Source organism: Salminus brasiliensis, chromosome 1, assembly GCF_030463535.1.
Source record: "Salminus brasiliensis chromosome 1, fSalBra1.hap2, whole genome shotgun sequence".
Classification (NCBI taxonomy): Eukaryota; Metazoa; Chordata; class Actinopteri; order Characiformes; family Bryconidae; genus Salminus; species Salminus brasiliensis.
Genome location: NC_132878.1, coordinates 74,808,255 through 74,824,164, shown reverse-complemented (window position 1 = coordinate 74,824,164; position 15,910 = coordinate 74,808,255). Strand labels below are relative to the sequence as shown.

Genomic DNA, 15,910 nt, shown 5'->3' with positions numbered 1-15,910 from the left:
ATTTTGTGAGTGAAGGTTTTAATAAACAGTATCAGCTGATATAAATATATTTTTTGTTATAAATGATTAATAATATATAGTCACTTTGCCAAAAAAATCAAAACAAAGAAAAACAGGGTCTTGAAAGTGGCAATTGTACAAGAAAAGGCTGGAATGTTCCATGTATTTTTAATTAAAGAAATTAATTTCAAGCATTTGTATTAGTTCATTCATTAGAAATCTGTGTCCAAACATAGCCGGTTTTGGTTGCTTTATTTTTTTTGTTTAGTTTTGTGTTTTTAATAATTGTTTTTTAATTAATTAATTTAAACTTTTCTGACTGATGTAATTGGATAGTCCCAACTGAACTGATGCATTTCACCCTCAAATAAACAGCAGAAACTCACAACTTTAAATGCAGTAAACATTGTAGCACTGGGGAATGAGGTTACCCAGAATTCTATGCAGCTTTGATTGCTGTTGCTGATGATCTTTTATTTCTTTCATTTTTTTGCCAGTTTTTATGTGTTATGATTTTTATTAGGTTTGAAAACAGGTTTTTATTTAAACTGTCATTGAGGAAGTGACTCAACTGTTTCAGGTTTTGTCTTTTGAGGTTTAAGTCTTTGTGTATTATTATTACTATTATTTATTTATTTTTATAATAAATAATAATAATAATAATAATAATAAGAAGAAGAAGAATCATAATTCTTATTCACAATAAAAATGTAAATTGTAAATGTCAATGCCAATGTGTTCAGCCACTTATATATATTTCATATGTGTACTACCAGAGCATTGAGCTTCCAATGTAACATGCTGCGCTGGTGTAGAGAATTGTATTTAGACGATCACAAATTTACAAGCAAGCAAACACCAACTTGAATACACAAGATTAAACTCTTTTGAAATGAATAACAGTATACATTTAAAAAAAAAAGAAGAAAAAATTTACTGAACTTGACAAAAGCTTTTTTTTTATTAGAATGAATGGGATTTTTGTTTTGTAAAGCTAGTTGAAACTTACATCAGTTGAATTCATTCGTGGGCGAAGCACAAATAGATCAGTTATCTTTAAACCCTGCAGGCTTTATCATTGATTGTGTGGAAGAGGAGAACTGTTACTGTGTTAAACCCGAGTTGTCTGTTGTGTCTCTGTGTGCAGGTGAAGGGTTATGACTTCAAAGCCGATATCTGGAGTTTCGGGATCACAGCCATAGAGCTGGCCACAGGAGCCGCTCCCTACCACAAATACCCTCCTATGAAAGTGAGTAAAGACAGACCATATTTTGGTGTAAATACGTATAATCTCTATTAAGAGTTAACACTAACTTTTAAAATGGTCATGAATCACACTTATACTTATACTCACACTTATATTGATTTATACATGAGTCACTCTTTTAAACTTTATTGTTATTGTTATTGTATTGTATTGTGCTGTACCGAAAGAGGATAATTTCATTTAAACGCTTAAATAACTGCCTGCTTTGTGGCATTTTGTAGGTGTTGATGCTGACCCTGCAGAATGATCCTCCTACACTGGAGACAGGCATCACAGACAAAGAGATGGTGAAGAAATACGGCAAATCCTTAAGGAAGATGGTCTCCCTGTGTTTGCAGAAGGATCCAGAGAAAAGGTAACGGGACAGAAACATTTTTTTGAGAGTTCATGTATGAGTAATTTCTGTTGTTGCAAATGTTGATATAGATTTTAGTGGAAAAAGCGTTTCAGCTGTTGTGGCTGGGTCTTTAGTTATATGCCTCTCGTAATTGAAGTCATTTAGTTGATCTGGATTATTTGGCAGCTTCTCCTACTGCTGTCTCGTACAGTAAGAAACAGAACCTGAAGGCCACGTCCATTTACATGGATCTGTTTAACTCAGTTTTAATTCAAATAGAATTTTTATAGTTTTGCCCCTGTTATCTACTTTGAAATCTTTGACATGTTATATATGGTTTAATATGCTGTTAAGATGGTAACAGGTGAATAGGGTCCTTTTTAACGGTAGATTGGCATTGTAGGTTATTTACTGATATTCTTAAGTTTTGTCATATGTTCAAGGTCAATATCAATGTATATATACTGAATTTACTGTAGTTTTGTTTTATTAATTAATTAAGAAAACAGATTCTTGTGCATTTTCGGGTTGTTTTGTAGTATATAAGCGACAAATAAATTCATCTTATGACAATATTTAACCATTTAAGTTTCATAATATTCTTCTAAATAGGGTTATAAATGAACATGTAAGATTTTAGGAGTTTTTCTAGAAACTGCTTTGTCACCATTTCATTGTCTGTTTTGTCACTGTTATACTGAGTGCAGGGGTTCTTTTCCCTCTGTTTTTCTTGTGTGTCCAGGCCAACATCATCAGAGCTTTTAAAACACAAATTCTTCCAGAAAGCGAAGGTAAAAGGCTTTATTCTGTTTCTGTTGAGATGCTGTGTGTGTGCGCCCTAGCTTACATGAATCTGAGCTGAGGTCAGTCCAGCATTCCTGTCATTACTGGGCAAGCGCTGGGCTTCTGAACAAAAGCGGGGATAAGCAGCCTCAGAGCCCCTTCCGGCCGCCTGATACACTCGACGCCAACGACTGGAGTGCCTTTTCAGCAGTTTGGGCAAGCAAGGTCTACTTTGCATCCAGCGCACTCCTGTGTTCAGCGGCTAGTACAGCTCCCTCTGATACTCTGGCGTTACCGGCGGAGGCCACCAGAGGTCCAACATGAGCTGAATTTGTAGAATCTCAGCACATGCTCTGATAATATCTGACAATGGCTTAGGATGAGGGAGAAATAAGAGAATATCTAATCTATTTAAACAAGTGTTCTCTGGCCCCATCCTTTTGTCTGTGAACACAATAGTGTTTTCAGTGTTTTCATGCAGCAAAACCCCAGTGGCTGTGGTCAGAATCAAATAAAGGGCATTAGGATTTGCGGTCCTGTGCTGTCAGTCTTCATCTGGCCTGTTCATTTACTGAAACAGTAAATTTTTTTATTTATGTATTTATTTATTTTTTTTTATTTTTTTTAGAGTTTTCCCAACTCAGCTAACCTGATATCTTGGACAATCATGTGTTATGCTTTCATTCTGTATTTATATTTGTCCCCACTTGTTCACTGCTCTTTGTTTCCCCTGCTAGAATAATGAATTTCTACAAGAGAAGCTGCTACAGAGAGCACCTACAATATCAGAAAGGTCAAAAAAGGTGAGAACCACTTACAGTAATAGTAAATCACATCAGTGTCAGCTGTTTTAATATATTTTAGCTTGAAAATGTCAAATGTGTTCCAGTGCCCATGTCTGAGCCTAAAGGTACAGAAAGATTACTGTGAATGTACCTTGTATCTAGGTGAGGCGAGTTCCTGGATCCAGTGGCAGGTTGCATAAAACAGAAGACGGTGAATGGGAGTGGAGTGATGATGAGCTTGATGAGGAGAGTGAGGAAGGCAAAGCTGCTGTTGCTGCTTTACGGGTAAGAGATGCACACCCACATGTAGTCACTTGTGATTCAAAATACATGGAGACCTCTTCTAATTAGTGGGTTTGGTTGTTTCAGGGGCATAAAATAAAGCATACTTTATATTATGCTTTTTAACAGTAGCAGTAGAGTGGGTCAACTGAAGAGTGATTTTCAACATGGCACTGTTCTACAATACTACCTTTCCAAGTCAGTTCATGAAACGTCCCTGCTTGATCTGCCTTGCTCAACTGTTCTTGCTATTACTGTAAGCTGCAAAGTAGTTGGCCACTGCAACTGTTAGAGCATCAAGGAAGGGACCAGGTCTATTTTACTGTCCATTTTTTTGGATTGAAATATTTAACAAGCCCATATGGGTGTGCTCTAAGTGTCCAAAAACTTTTGACTATGTATTGCTTTTTCTTCCCCTCCAAAAAAAACAACATTTTTTTTGTGCTTGTGATGTCAGTCTGTCTTTTCTCCTAATGTGTAGCACTTTAACATTAAATAACATTAGTGGAAAGAGTCTGTATTAGTAGTCAGTCATGTAGTCCCTGCTCCTGATCATTTCGAGAATGTGTGTATTTGTGTTGTGATGTGTGTTTTGTGTTCGACACTAAAGGAGCAGCCACCCAAGTGGGTTAACGCGCCACGGCGACAAGTGCGCTTCTCTCAACCCCTGGAAGTGCCCCCAGCCAGGGTTGTCCTTTTCTCGCTCATATACAGATGGCTCCTCTAACAAGGAAAACACTCCTTATTACAGTGATTGACACCAATGGTATATTGTCAGGGTTCCCACGTGGACAATTGGAACAACCTTTAATTTTAGAGACTATTTTTCCAGTCATGGGAAAATGAGAATTGCTGAAATAACGGTGAGATCCAGGACAAATCAAGTTGTTGAGCCACTGAGATTGCATGTTTTAACTGCTGATGTAAAATCAATTTATAACCAAAGGTTTATAATAGGTTAATTATATGTATGTTGTCATATACGGACGTCCTGGAAAATGTTCTTACCAAAAGAGTGGGAACCCTGATTGCCCTTAACAGAGTGAAATGTTATTGTGATCAGACTAATTAGTGTGATCTTTCCAGCAGACTCTAATCTAACTATAACTATAAAATAACAGTTCAAGCTTGACGCTTGATGACAAGCTTGTGAAAATATGCTGAGCCTAATGTCTCCTGCCATAAATAGCATTTCACCCAGATCATTTCTACAGTAGGAAGTCTGACACACAGGCCTTGTGTCTTAAAGAAGGAAAAAAAAAACCAAACAAACAAACATGGAAGTGTATTTCCTGGAAGCCATCTGTATTGCTGTATTACTGTTTTGGCAGCTCACACTTATTAAATATTACCCGTTTTAACCAACCAGCGTGGAATTGCTTAACTGCTGAGTAATCAGAATTTCACTTTCTAAAGGTGAACCACTAACAAACACAAAGTCAGGTGAATGTGTATGGCACACACTTATTATCAAAGCCAGTTAGATTTTTATCCAGATACTACTGTAGCTGTTCTGCAAATTCCTAGAACACTTTCACTGACTAGAAGTCCTTTTCTCTCTTTTCATTCAGTGTGTTATTTTAAATGAGTTATTCTCTTTAGGGTGTAGTAATCAGCTAGCAACGTTACAACTGCTGTACTATAGTCACTGTAAATTGGAAACTGAAAAAAGTATTTGAAAATTTAACAGAATCTGGACATGGAAAGTCCTAAATCAGAAATTGATCAGAAGTTGAATGGAATCAGGCCATTGAGGTCTAGCACTTGCAAAAGTATGTCCTCCATTTTATACCTTAGGTATAAATTATTATTGTTGTTATTAATTAAACCTTACAAAATCAGCAGCATGCATGTATTTCCTAGAATAACAGCAGTAATTATAGATACGGTAATGTAATGTGAGCACAATTTCTATTTGTGCATGGCCTAAGATGAGGGCCATTGCTCAGGCCTTTGAATCTGAACTCCTCTGAACAGCTGTGATACATGGACCTTGTTTACTTTTAGAAGGCACCACCTTTAATTGGACTGGAAGTTACTTGTCTTGCAGCAGTGTCCTTACTGACCCCCTACTGTTTCCTGCAGGCTTGGTATTGAAAGGGACATGCTTGTTCAGTTTCCAGCCTAACGGCTGTTCGTCCTTTTTTGTTTATTTATTTTTTGGGGGCAATACATCTGTAAGTGTGGTATTATGAAGAGAAATAAGTGGCCTAGATTACAGATAGCCTTCTCATTATGTAATATTTATATATCCATTTTAAGTTTCAGTGCACAGTTCAGTGCACAAAAGCAATCATTTGGACTTCTTGAAACCTGGTAATTACCAGCTACCGGGAATCCAAGTGTGTGCAGAAAACTGTAAAATGAGTCATCTGTTTGCTTAAATCACACTACAGGTGGTGTGTCATTACTCAGATTTCTGTTCGGTTGTCAAAATAGTTTTATGCAGATTTACAGAGTACAAGAGATTAAAACACGCGTTCACAAAGATGGAGCTAGTTTCCAGATACATGTTCTCGTTGCTAGTCTCGTAATCTCGTAACTCTATTTTTTCATTGTTTAGAAGAAAGCCACAGCATCTCAGAAAAATGCCCATTAATCAGCAGGTTCCATGCATGTTTGCCATGGGGCTGGCCCAAATAATTTGGATACTTAAAAATTTAAATATTAGCTTAAACTACTACCTTATTAGTCTGCAGAAGCCTTTATATTGAACTGTTATTGTTATTATTTTAAAAATGTTTAAGACACAATTTATTATAGGTGCATTATCAAATTATGGGTTTCTCCCATGTGGCCCAATCACCAAGGGGCAGCTGGTTTAACCATTACGTGATTGGGGAGTTCTATCAGGAAAGTTAGGAACAAGCACAGTAACATTTCTACCAGGCATCCACTTTCAACAACCTGCACTGCTTTCTACACGGCCACTGAAGCTAAAAAGAAAACATGTATTAATGGTGGTCTCGGGCATTACTGACACCTGCTGTTTTAAAATACAGTTACGAGGATCATTAACCCATTTCATCATAGACCATAATGTTATTATATTATTAGGGATGGTTTTGGGTGAGTGTTCGGGTGCATTTGGAAACTTATTATTTAAGGTTTATGACATGCTTTTTGGGCCAGTGCTGGTTTACTGCCTTTTACCATTGTGTTTTGTGGATGAGGTAAAGGTATATTTGTCATCCTTCTGTCGTGTCTATTGTAACATATCTGCAATTTTCTGTCATACTTGTCAGGTAACCAACATTTAGTAAATACAGCAACATATGTGGAGTGTCCCAACCAAAACAAGCACAACTCATTAAATGAATACAAACACATAATGACAGCAGTCCCTTCTTCCAGTTAAATTCACATGCGTATTAAGTGTTTATTTAGAGTGCATTGGCATGAAATATGACCGACTAATCAGCATTTACAATATTGCTTGAAATCATTTCAGCCATTGTTTATCAAATATGTGATGACTTATTAATATAATTATTCTAATAAGTCTACAAGTGTTCTGTATGTTAAGGGAAAATCATACTGATCATATTCAAAATTTAAAACCTGCTAATTTTAGTGTGGGGGTGGGGTGAACACATACTATTGCAGCGCTTGGTCATCTAACAATGCCCCCCGGTCCCGCTGTACTGGAAAGCAGCAGTTTAAAAGAATACATCAGCATTTTCCACCATAATCTCTGTCTGGCATATCTGTAGTGTACGATTGATTACCTGAGAAGGTCATTCCCCTGCACTTAGAAAAAGAACTGTTGACTTTAAACACGCTTACAATCGAAGCCAGTGAAAACATGCTTCACCAACTGCTCTGCATAAGCTTCTGTTCTACATAAATGAGAACAGGGAAACGTCCAAAGTTGCCCATTTAAATGATCATATACTGCAGATGTGGTAGATAGTGGTTAGGTATTAGTATTTTACTAATAATAGTTATATTCTATTAAAAGCTGATCTGATCCATATATCAGCTATATATAAAATAATGATTTTAACCTTTCTCTCCTGTCTTTCTCAGTCTCCAAGAGTAAAGGAGGGATCCCAGAACTCAGAGGTGGGTGTTAAGGTTTTAACTCATCTTGCCCTTAGTTGTAGCCTTCTACCAAAAGCAGACTGTTAGTAATTAGTATTAAGTCAATTATAAATCTTCTAGCTTTTCCAGCCAACAGAGCCTTTCAGCAGCCACCTCCAGCCTGGTGCCCCTGGCCCAGCAGAAGTACCTCAGTCTGGTGGTCAGCCCAGTGGTCCTGCACAAGCCCTGCCTGTTCCCACCAACCCTGCCCAGGTAACATTGGTCCTTTTTTTTTTGCTGCTTTCTGGATATGGATAATTTACATATCACTGCTGTGTCTGGAAGATTTTTGCAGCTTGTAATTATGTTTCAGAAGATATAGGCTGACGGGTGGAAAGCTTTTTCCAGCTTTTCCTGGAATTCTCATCCCTCTTACGTCTTACCCACAGGCCCCAGTCCCTGCAAGCGATGCCTCTAAATCACCTATCAGCTTGGTATTAAGGTTGAGGTAAGTGGTGTGTTTGCTTTTGGACTTTGTAATTACGCCACTGCTCGAAAATAACTGTATGGTTGAGTAATACAGTGAGGCGTTCAGTGTTTGTTGTCTTAAGTGATGTTGACACTCATGATGTTTCAGTCATTAAAGGGGTGTGGTGTTCTTTATATGACATTTACACTAGGTTTAAAAGCTCAAAACTGACGTGTGACCTACATTACTTTTCAATAGCTGCTTCTGAAATGGCTTTTTAGAGATGTTTAAGGTGCTGCACTCAGGTAGAGACCTGTAACTGACAATATATCATAGTACAGGTTTGGATGTTAAGCCTTGCCTGATAGAAATACTGTATAGCTGATACAATCATCAAGTAATACTAGTAAATAAGTTCCATAATTTAGGTCTTTAAAGTTATCAGGTCTTAATAACTATAAATGGTAAGAAGGCTACAGGCTACTAGGCAGGTGTAAATGCTGTCAACTCTATGTTGGTCACCCCTGAGTCCGTCCACTACTCTTGCAGCAGAATTTGGTATTTAAATCTTTAAACAGAATGGCTGTTCACCTCATTTTCTCTCTTTTCTTGTCCGTCAGGAATCTGAAAAAGGAGCTTAACGACATCCGGTTTGAATTTATGCCTGGCAGAGGTACGAGGACTTTCTGTAGGTTGTAAAGTATAATGTACAACATGATACACAGTGCAGTTAATAGTGTATAAATAAAAGACACCCTCACAATAGGAGGGTTTTAAAGTAAGGATATGTGTTCTTAATGTTTTTGGTATCTGAGTACTTTAGGAATAAAGATTTAGGCACTGGTGAAAATGAGATTTTTTTGTTTGTTTGTTTTGGTTTGGTTTTTTTTATATTTGTATAAATATTTACCTGCATCTGTTCTGGAGTTTATAAGCAAAAACCCTCTTGCTGCGGATATAACTGGTTTTAAATAACATGCTTATGTGCCTAAATCATCTGCATAGTGCTGTATATTTGGTTAACCCACATGACCAGAGAAAAAAAGAGCATGTACATTCTGAGCATTTAAAAAATGAAAATATGAATTCTTTCTCTCTCATTGCAGACACTGCAGATGGAGTGTCCCAGGAGTTGGTGTCAGCAGGCTTGGTAGATGGAAGGGATTTAGTTATAGGTATGTATGTACATGCTGTATACATCCAGACAACACATTGCACAACACATCGCTGCTCTACATATTTATTACATTTTACTTTTAGTATAGTTTTGTATTTATTGTCTTTGTACTTATTGTCTGTGTAACCTGTCTAGTGTTTTGTTGAATTGAATTGTGCAGTATGGTCTGCCAATTAGACAATTAATTGTGTAATTGGAATTTATTTTTTAAATATATAACAATATAAATATAATATAGACTTAACTGAACACAGATGAACAATAATCTTTTAAACAATTTTATTGAAAATAAAACCATGGAGTCTGTGAACGCGTTTCAGCTCAGGGACAGATGACCCACCATTCTCCGTAGTACCTCAATGTTAGCAAGGCTTCAGGTTTTCTCGTTTTCACACTTGAAGACTGCATAAGTATTACCTGTGACATGAAATGACAAGTACCTTTTTTGTTATTAACTTTTGGACCAGTTGTCTTACCAGACTGTACTATATACTACTGCAGTCCACTCTAAATAAAGCTTGACAAATAAGCACAAATTCAGAAATTCTGACTGGGGCAAACACGTGTTTCATATAAATACTGTCTGACAAAAAGTGCATTGAAATGTGTATGAAATGAGCGTGTCCACTGTCCTGTCCATGTTTCATTATGATTGATTAACTACTTGTTTTTTTTATTGATGTATTTTTTGAGTAGTCATTACTTCCTACTCTAAAAATCCCCATTGTGTCTTTTTAGTTGCTGCTAATTTGCAGAAGATAGTTGACGAGCCTCAAACCAATAAGAACGTCACCTTTAAGCTGGTGAGTATAGTGTCTGTTTTACCTGCTACTAGCAATGGCACTGATCCAGTATTTCATACATTTCATAAATTGTCTTTAAAAGCTACTGCAGTGTAAAACTTAATTGAAATTCTTTACTTAAGATGAGCATCTAAAAGTAGGTTTTCATACCCAAGCTAACATCTAACATGATATCACACAGTATAAATGTGTGCTATTTCTGGATCGGCCATTTGTTACAGAATCGGATTGGATGCGCCTTTTTTTTTTTTTTTTTTTTTTTTTTTTTTTTTCACGGCGATATTAGCTCCAGCATCTTCTGCTGATGCTCTGTCCACCTAATAATGACTGACTCTTCTATTTCGTCAGGCGTCCGGCGTCGAGGGCTCCGAGATTCCAGACGACGTCAAACTCATGGGCTTCGCTCAGCTCAGCATCAGTTAAAGTTTGCCTCCATGCGGGGACCATGACTTGCCTAAAAATGTGAAAAAGAAAAAAATACAAACGAAACGAAAAAAGAAAACACACCAACAGAATGACGTATTCATACTTTACTCCCCTCTTTTCAAAGGCCCTTCAGATACCACTGCTGCCAAAGAAAACAGTACCGTTGCGTAAGCCCATAGGATTTAATGAAACGTCTCAGCTGCGGAAGGCAGTGAGGGTGAAAGGATATCGTAATCGTAATAGGAATCACTCAAATAAAGTTTACAATGTATGTGTAGAAGGATGCAATTTTTCAACACCAACCAGGTATAACCTTACATTCTTTCTTTTTCCATCTTCTTTCTGTTCCTTTCTCTTTTGTTTTTTTTTGTTTTTTTCCGTACTATATGTCCTACCTTTGCACAGTCTGAACTAACGCCCTAAAATCTTGATAAATGTAACAATGCCTTATAATCGATAGAGCTATGGAGCGCATGTCCGAGGGGAGGAGAACCCTCACAAATAGTGGAGTTTACCATGGAATTTGGGCGATTGTGGTTTTAAATACTATGGCTAAACTTTGTACTAGTTCTTTTACTTTTTTTTTTCTCTTTTGGTCTTGAGAGAAGCAGCTAAAACATTTGCAGAAGAGTGCCCTACACCCGCCCACACCTCCCGGCATGTCAAAATTATTAGCCTTATCTTGGCCAAAACGTCTGTTTTGAAAGCACTCTTAACTCTCTTTGATTAGACACTCTGTTTGATGTTTTTAGGCACCATTTAGATCTTTTTTGGCTTTCTTGGCTGCTGTACAGAAACAAAGTCCTCGTCCATGTAATGCACTGGTTAGTATTTGCCACACTGCAGATGTTCTGTGTTCTTTTAGCAGCCACCCTACATAAGACACAGTCTTATAGCTATCTGGACGTGGAAGCCATTTGTCAAATTCACTGGCACGTTGCTGTTTGTGCAATGACTTAAGCAAAAATCTTCCCAAGAGGAGAAAAAAGTCCTTGTTTGTTTTGTTTTTGTTTTTTTTGTTTGTTTGTTTTTTTTAATCTTCTCAGCCCCAAGTTTTAGGTTAGTGGGTTTTAGCTCCTGTGTACAGTCTTGTGTGGAAATGTTGCAAGTAAACACCACCCTAAAACACGAGTCCTTTTCTTTTATTGTTCCTCAGAACACTTCTACACAACCTCTGTACGTCTCACGAAAAAAAAAAAAGAAACCTCGTACTACTCCATGGAATTAAGTTATTGGTTTTATATTACAAGCTGATGTTATTCCTGTTGGATAAAAAAAAAACTATCTGTCTGGTGTTGGCTTTTGTCTCTGTTTTTTGGAGTCTGTTTCTCATTGGCTGATGTGGCTGAACCAGTACTTGATTGATTGAATCTTCTCTTGCCTGTAAATAACGTAATTTTGGGTTTCGATTTTTTTTTTTTGTTCTTTTGTTTGTTTCACTCATTGCCTTTTTGTCCTTTACGGGATACGGTGGTGGGGCGTGACACTGGCTGCCAAAGGACACCAAGTTTCGTCTCTTTAGTTTTCTCCGCCCTTGTCTGAACTGGTGTGGCTGTTTCCTTTCAGTGTGGAGGAGGTCTGTCTAATGTTTTCAGCGCCTGTCACTCAATACCACAGCTACTGTAGAAGTACGGGAAACGGCAGTCCAGCTTTTATTGTAACACATGGAGCAGTGCAGTTATAGAGCTGTGTGATAAATGGACACAATATCACCATTATATTGCTGTATTGCTGTTGGACTTACTATGGTCCACCCACAAATGCTTTGTCTTTGTAGCCACTGTTATGAAGTTGGACAAGCTTTAGGTAATGCTGGAAAAGAAAAAGAATTTTGACCATTTCGACCATTTAAGAAACGGTAGCACAGGACAGGGTTTTGGTCAGAATACCCAAATCATGAGTTCTAAAAGGTGTTTATATAATGGTCCTTTTAGCCTGCAAAAATGTCCTAGAGCAGTAGATACTGTTGAAAGACGTTCAGATTTTAATGTCTACTTTTTGCTTATTAAAAATAAGTCAAATTGTTCTGGCTCAGTTAAACAAATAATCTTGAACATTTTCTGTGCCTGCCTTCATACCTTAACAGCACACATTTCAAAACCCACAACTCTTTTTAGTTTATACATGATTTAGTAACAGCCCACTCATTTAGCTCACATAAGTTCGTCCCCCTCCCTGCAAGACTGTACTCTGATAGGCTGTAAAATGGTATCCACAAAAATCAATAACAGACCATTGGAAAAGGTCAAGGAGCTTATCAGCAATACAGTTCTTGGGTTTCAAAGCACTGGTTTTCTGATATATGAAGAAAGCATTACCCCCAGAACAGCTGTTCTATAAGCAGCTCAAAATCATATCTTTACCAACACTCTGAAATACTTTTTCAACTTGAAAACAGTTAATGATGGGATGCATTTGTGGGCGGTGCATACACAGGCCGACAGTACATTGTACACAGAACGTATTGGTATAGCCTGGATGTGCTGTAAAGGTGTTTTTTTTTTTTTTTTTAGACTGGCCTGCATTATTTTGACCCTAATTATTTTTGGATGGTTTGTTGCCTTGATTGGTCTAAACAAACACAGAACCTTGTCTGGAACATCCAAGATGTGGTTGGCACCGTCGGAACAAACAGTAAAAGCTGAAAGATAAAATCTGTTACTTGTTAGAGGGCTCATTTGCATATCCCAGCCAATATTACGATAACAATCAACAGCCCTACTAGACATGCTCTGAGAATTGGAAGCTCTCTAAACATATCAGATACTATTTGTGATGCTAGTTTTAAGATTCTTTGAGCTATTTATAGTACACAAGCATCAAGTCGGCTCGGTTTTTTCCCTTTTTTTTTTTTGTTTATTCTTTTTTTCTTTTTTTTTCTATCTTTTCCCCTCTTCACTCTGGTGACCCAAAACCTGCTTTACCAAACGGCTTAGTGGTACTTTTTTCGACTTAAGTGAACGTAAATATGTAACCTAGCCGTTCTATCCATGCTTGGACTAACAACACAACCAAGGCGATACATCATCATTAGCGTCTGGATGCTGGCACCTGGGATATTTTGAGTCAGAAAAGAGGTTTTTTCATTTACGCTTTGTGCAGACAGAAGAAGCCTGTGTCTGATTCTTTTCTGGGTTTCATGGTTACATTGGAGGCTCTCGGAAGAGCTGCAAATTCTAAGTAGCCTCTAGTTTCTAGTAACATTTGTTCATATATATATATTATTATTTTCTTTTTAGCATCAATGACATTTTCAGCAGAAATCTAATTTCTGTGGTGTTTTTGATTGATAGTTCCAAGATGAATTCACTAACCATTGCCATGTCAAGTTTAGGATGAACGTCCATGTTATGGCAAGTATAATTTACTTAGAATCACTCCAAAATCTTCAATTGCAGGATAGACTTAATTGAATTATGTGTTATATTGAATATTTATGGTAACCCTTGTATTCTGATGTGATCTCGTAAACTCCATCTAGGAAATGAAAAAAGATGTACACAAAATTATAGCTTATTGTGCCATTGACCAAAATTCAATCACTATGGTTTAAATACGTTTGTGAATATTGATCTTTTGAGTGAAATATACAATACAGTGAAGCTCACTGATAAATGTTGGGACACCCCGCCCCCACACCCCTGTTTCTTTGCTGAATTGTATTATTATAACAATGCTGTAGTATTTGGACAGACTACCTTCACACTCTATTATAGGCAATAACACAAAACTGTAATATATTTAATTTTTTGTTTTTTCGTTCTTAGGTTTTTATTTTCATTTCACTCATTCTTGCTCTTGTTGGTTTTGAATTTCAAAGCATGTTTCTCTGATTATTTTAAATCAATAAAGAATGAACATATCAGCTCTCCTTGCTGCTTCAATCAAAAAGTTGACACGTGTGGAAGGAGTGTGGTGTTGGTTTGTTGAGGATTTGATGGAACCCCAGATGCAGATTTTAGTGGTTGGAATATGATTTTGGAGTCCTTCAGAGTGGGTTTGGTGTGAAGGGGTTTGCCATTGGAAACTTTCTTCATCCACAGTGCAGGCTAGAAAAAGTAAGTGTGCCTTCTTCGAGATCTAATTGGCACAATTTGATGCAGTTAAGAAGTTCAGAAGTGTGTCCTTCACAGGTGCTTTCCTCATTAAATAAAGGTACGTAGCCTGGTAATTACCAAATCTGTTATTCTCATGAAAGATGGCCCAGTGTGATCCAGGCCTTGATGCAAACGACTTTCAGAAAATGTTAAAAGAGGCTTCTTAAGCTGGAAAATACAACATAAGCATTGATTAAGACCTTGATGTACAAAAATCCATGGAAAATCTACAAATGGAGAAAATTAAGGACTGCTGCTTCTCTCACTAGGAGAGGGAACCCTGTAAAAATCACTCCCAAGTCACTGTTAGAAAAATATTTACCAAGCCCAGTGTTCAAAAAAGTTCACTAAGAAGGGAGTGATGCTGTCTCTGGAACTTTTGTGGTGCCTCGGAAGTCTCCAGCCCACTTAGATGTTCCACAGTGCTTGGGAAAATGTACTGAAATGTACTGAAAAAAGAACACTACACATCAACTGTGAAGCATGGTGGAGGAAGCATCAGGGTTTGGGGCTGTTTTGCAGCTTCAGGGCCTGAATGCAAATTGAAAGGTGTATTAAAGCAATTTATGTAAGGAAAGAGATGTTGGGTGATACAACAAGCTGATGACACAAAGCGTACATTTAAATCAAGTATAAAAAAGGTTGAAATAAAATGGTTTGTGTTTTCAGAAAGGCCAAGTCTGGGCATGACCTAATGTTGTTTAGTGAATGAAGTATCCTGTCAGCAGCCTGTAGTTGGCAAATATGAGTAACCTGTAGTCCACTAGTGTCCACCTAATCACCACACTCATGGGAAATTAAGCCACTGATATTAACAGTGCCATCACATCCTGGAAATATTGCTTATCTGTGCAGTTTGTGACACTTAAGGACTGAACCTTTAAAGCCCAGCGCTGAGGGCTGAAGTCCAGGTTAAGAATGTCAAGGCATAGCAGTCACACACAACTGCTGTTACATATCAGCTCCCTGTTTTCAGTCAAGGCCAATAATTAATCTGGGAGGTGTGTGAGCTTTAAAGGTTTGTTTTTATAGCACAAATGATAAGATGAAATGATAAAGATGATAAGAGGGAAATTATATGTGTATAGGTATCTGAATCCCTGAGACAGCGGAGAGTCTAAGTAGCCTGCTAAAGTGTTAACTGTACTGAACACTGTGTTAAAATGATCACTCGCTCATCAGAAAAGTTAACCTGTTATGTAATAATCAACACGAGGTAGTGGAACATTGAAGTAAACAAGTGAACCTGGTTTCTGGTAAGCGCAGGGGCTGTATAAGGGGAGAGGGGGGTTAGGATGACTGACAGGGGCCCTCAACATGTAATAATGGAGTACCTTGGCAGAACTGTTGGAGTATTATTAGAGCCCAGTGTAATATCTTTTCATTGGGCCCAAAATCCATGGCACTGCACCAGACCTGCCGATTTGGAGATGCTCAGATCGTCGTCTCACCATCACAATT

At 37.5% G+C, this 15,910-nt stretch overlaps 1 protein-coding gene across 3 annotated transcripts in view; it reads left to right on the top strand.

Annotated features, from left to right (window-relative positions):
• The window catches only part of oxsr1b (oxidative stress responsive kinase 1b), a 69,203-nt gene extending 54,989 nt beyond the window's left edge, over nt 1-14,214 (top strand). The window contains exons 7-19 of one of the 3 annotated variants that reach the window (XM_072688858.1): nt 1,148-1,249; nt 1,489-1,622; nt 2,347-2,395; nt 3,125-3,190; nt 3,335-3,457; nt 4,065-4,142; nt 7,484-7,519; nt 7,619-7,750; nt 7,927-7,985; nt 8,567-8,619; nt 9,053-9,121; nt 9,862-9,926; nt 10,275-14,214. In XM_072688858.1, coding sequence (XP_072544959.1) covers nt 1,148-1,249; nt 1,489-1,622; nt 2,347-2,395; nt 3,125-3,190; nt 3,335-3,457; nt 4,065-4,142; nt 7,484-7,519; nt 7,619-7,750; nt 7,927-7,985; nt 8,567-8,619; nt 9,053-9,121; nt 9,862-9,926; nt 10,275-10,349 — 1,041 coding nt within the window. In that variant the 3' untranslated portion in view covers nt 10,350-14,214. The remainder of the gene's footprint in view (nt 1-1,147; nt 1,250-1,488; nt 1,623-2,346; nt 2,396-3,124; nt 3,191-3,334; nt 3,458-4,064; nt 4,143-7,483; nt 7,520-7,618; nt 7,751-7,926; nt 7,986-8,566; nt 8,620-9,052; nt 9,122-9,861; nt 9,927-10,274) is intronic. The other 2 variants (XM_072688855.1, XM_072688856.1) reach the window with 2 other exon arrangements.
• Nucleotides 14,215-15,910: the final 1,696 nt, after the last annotated feature.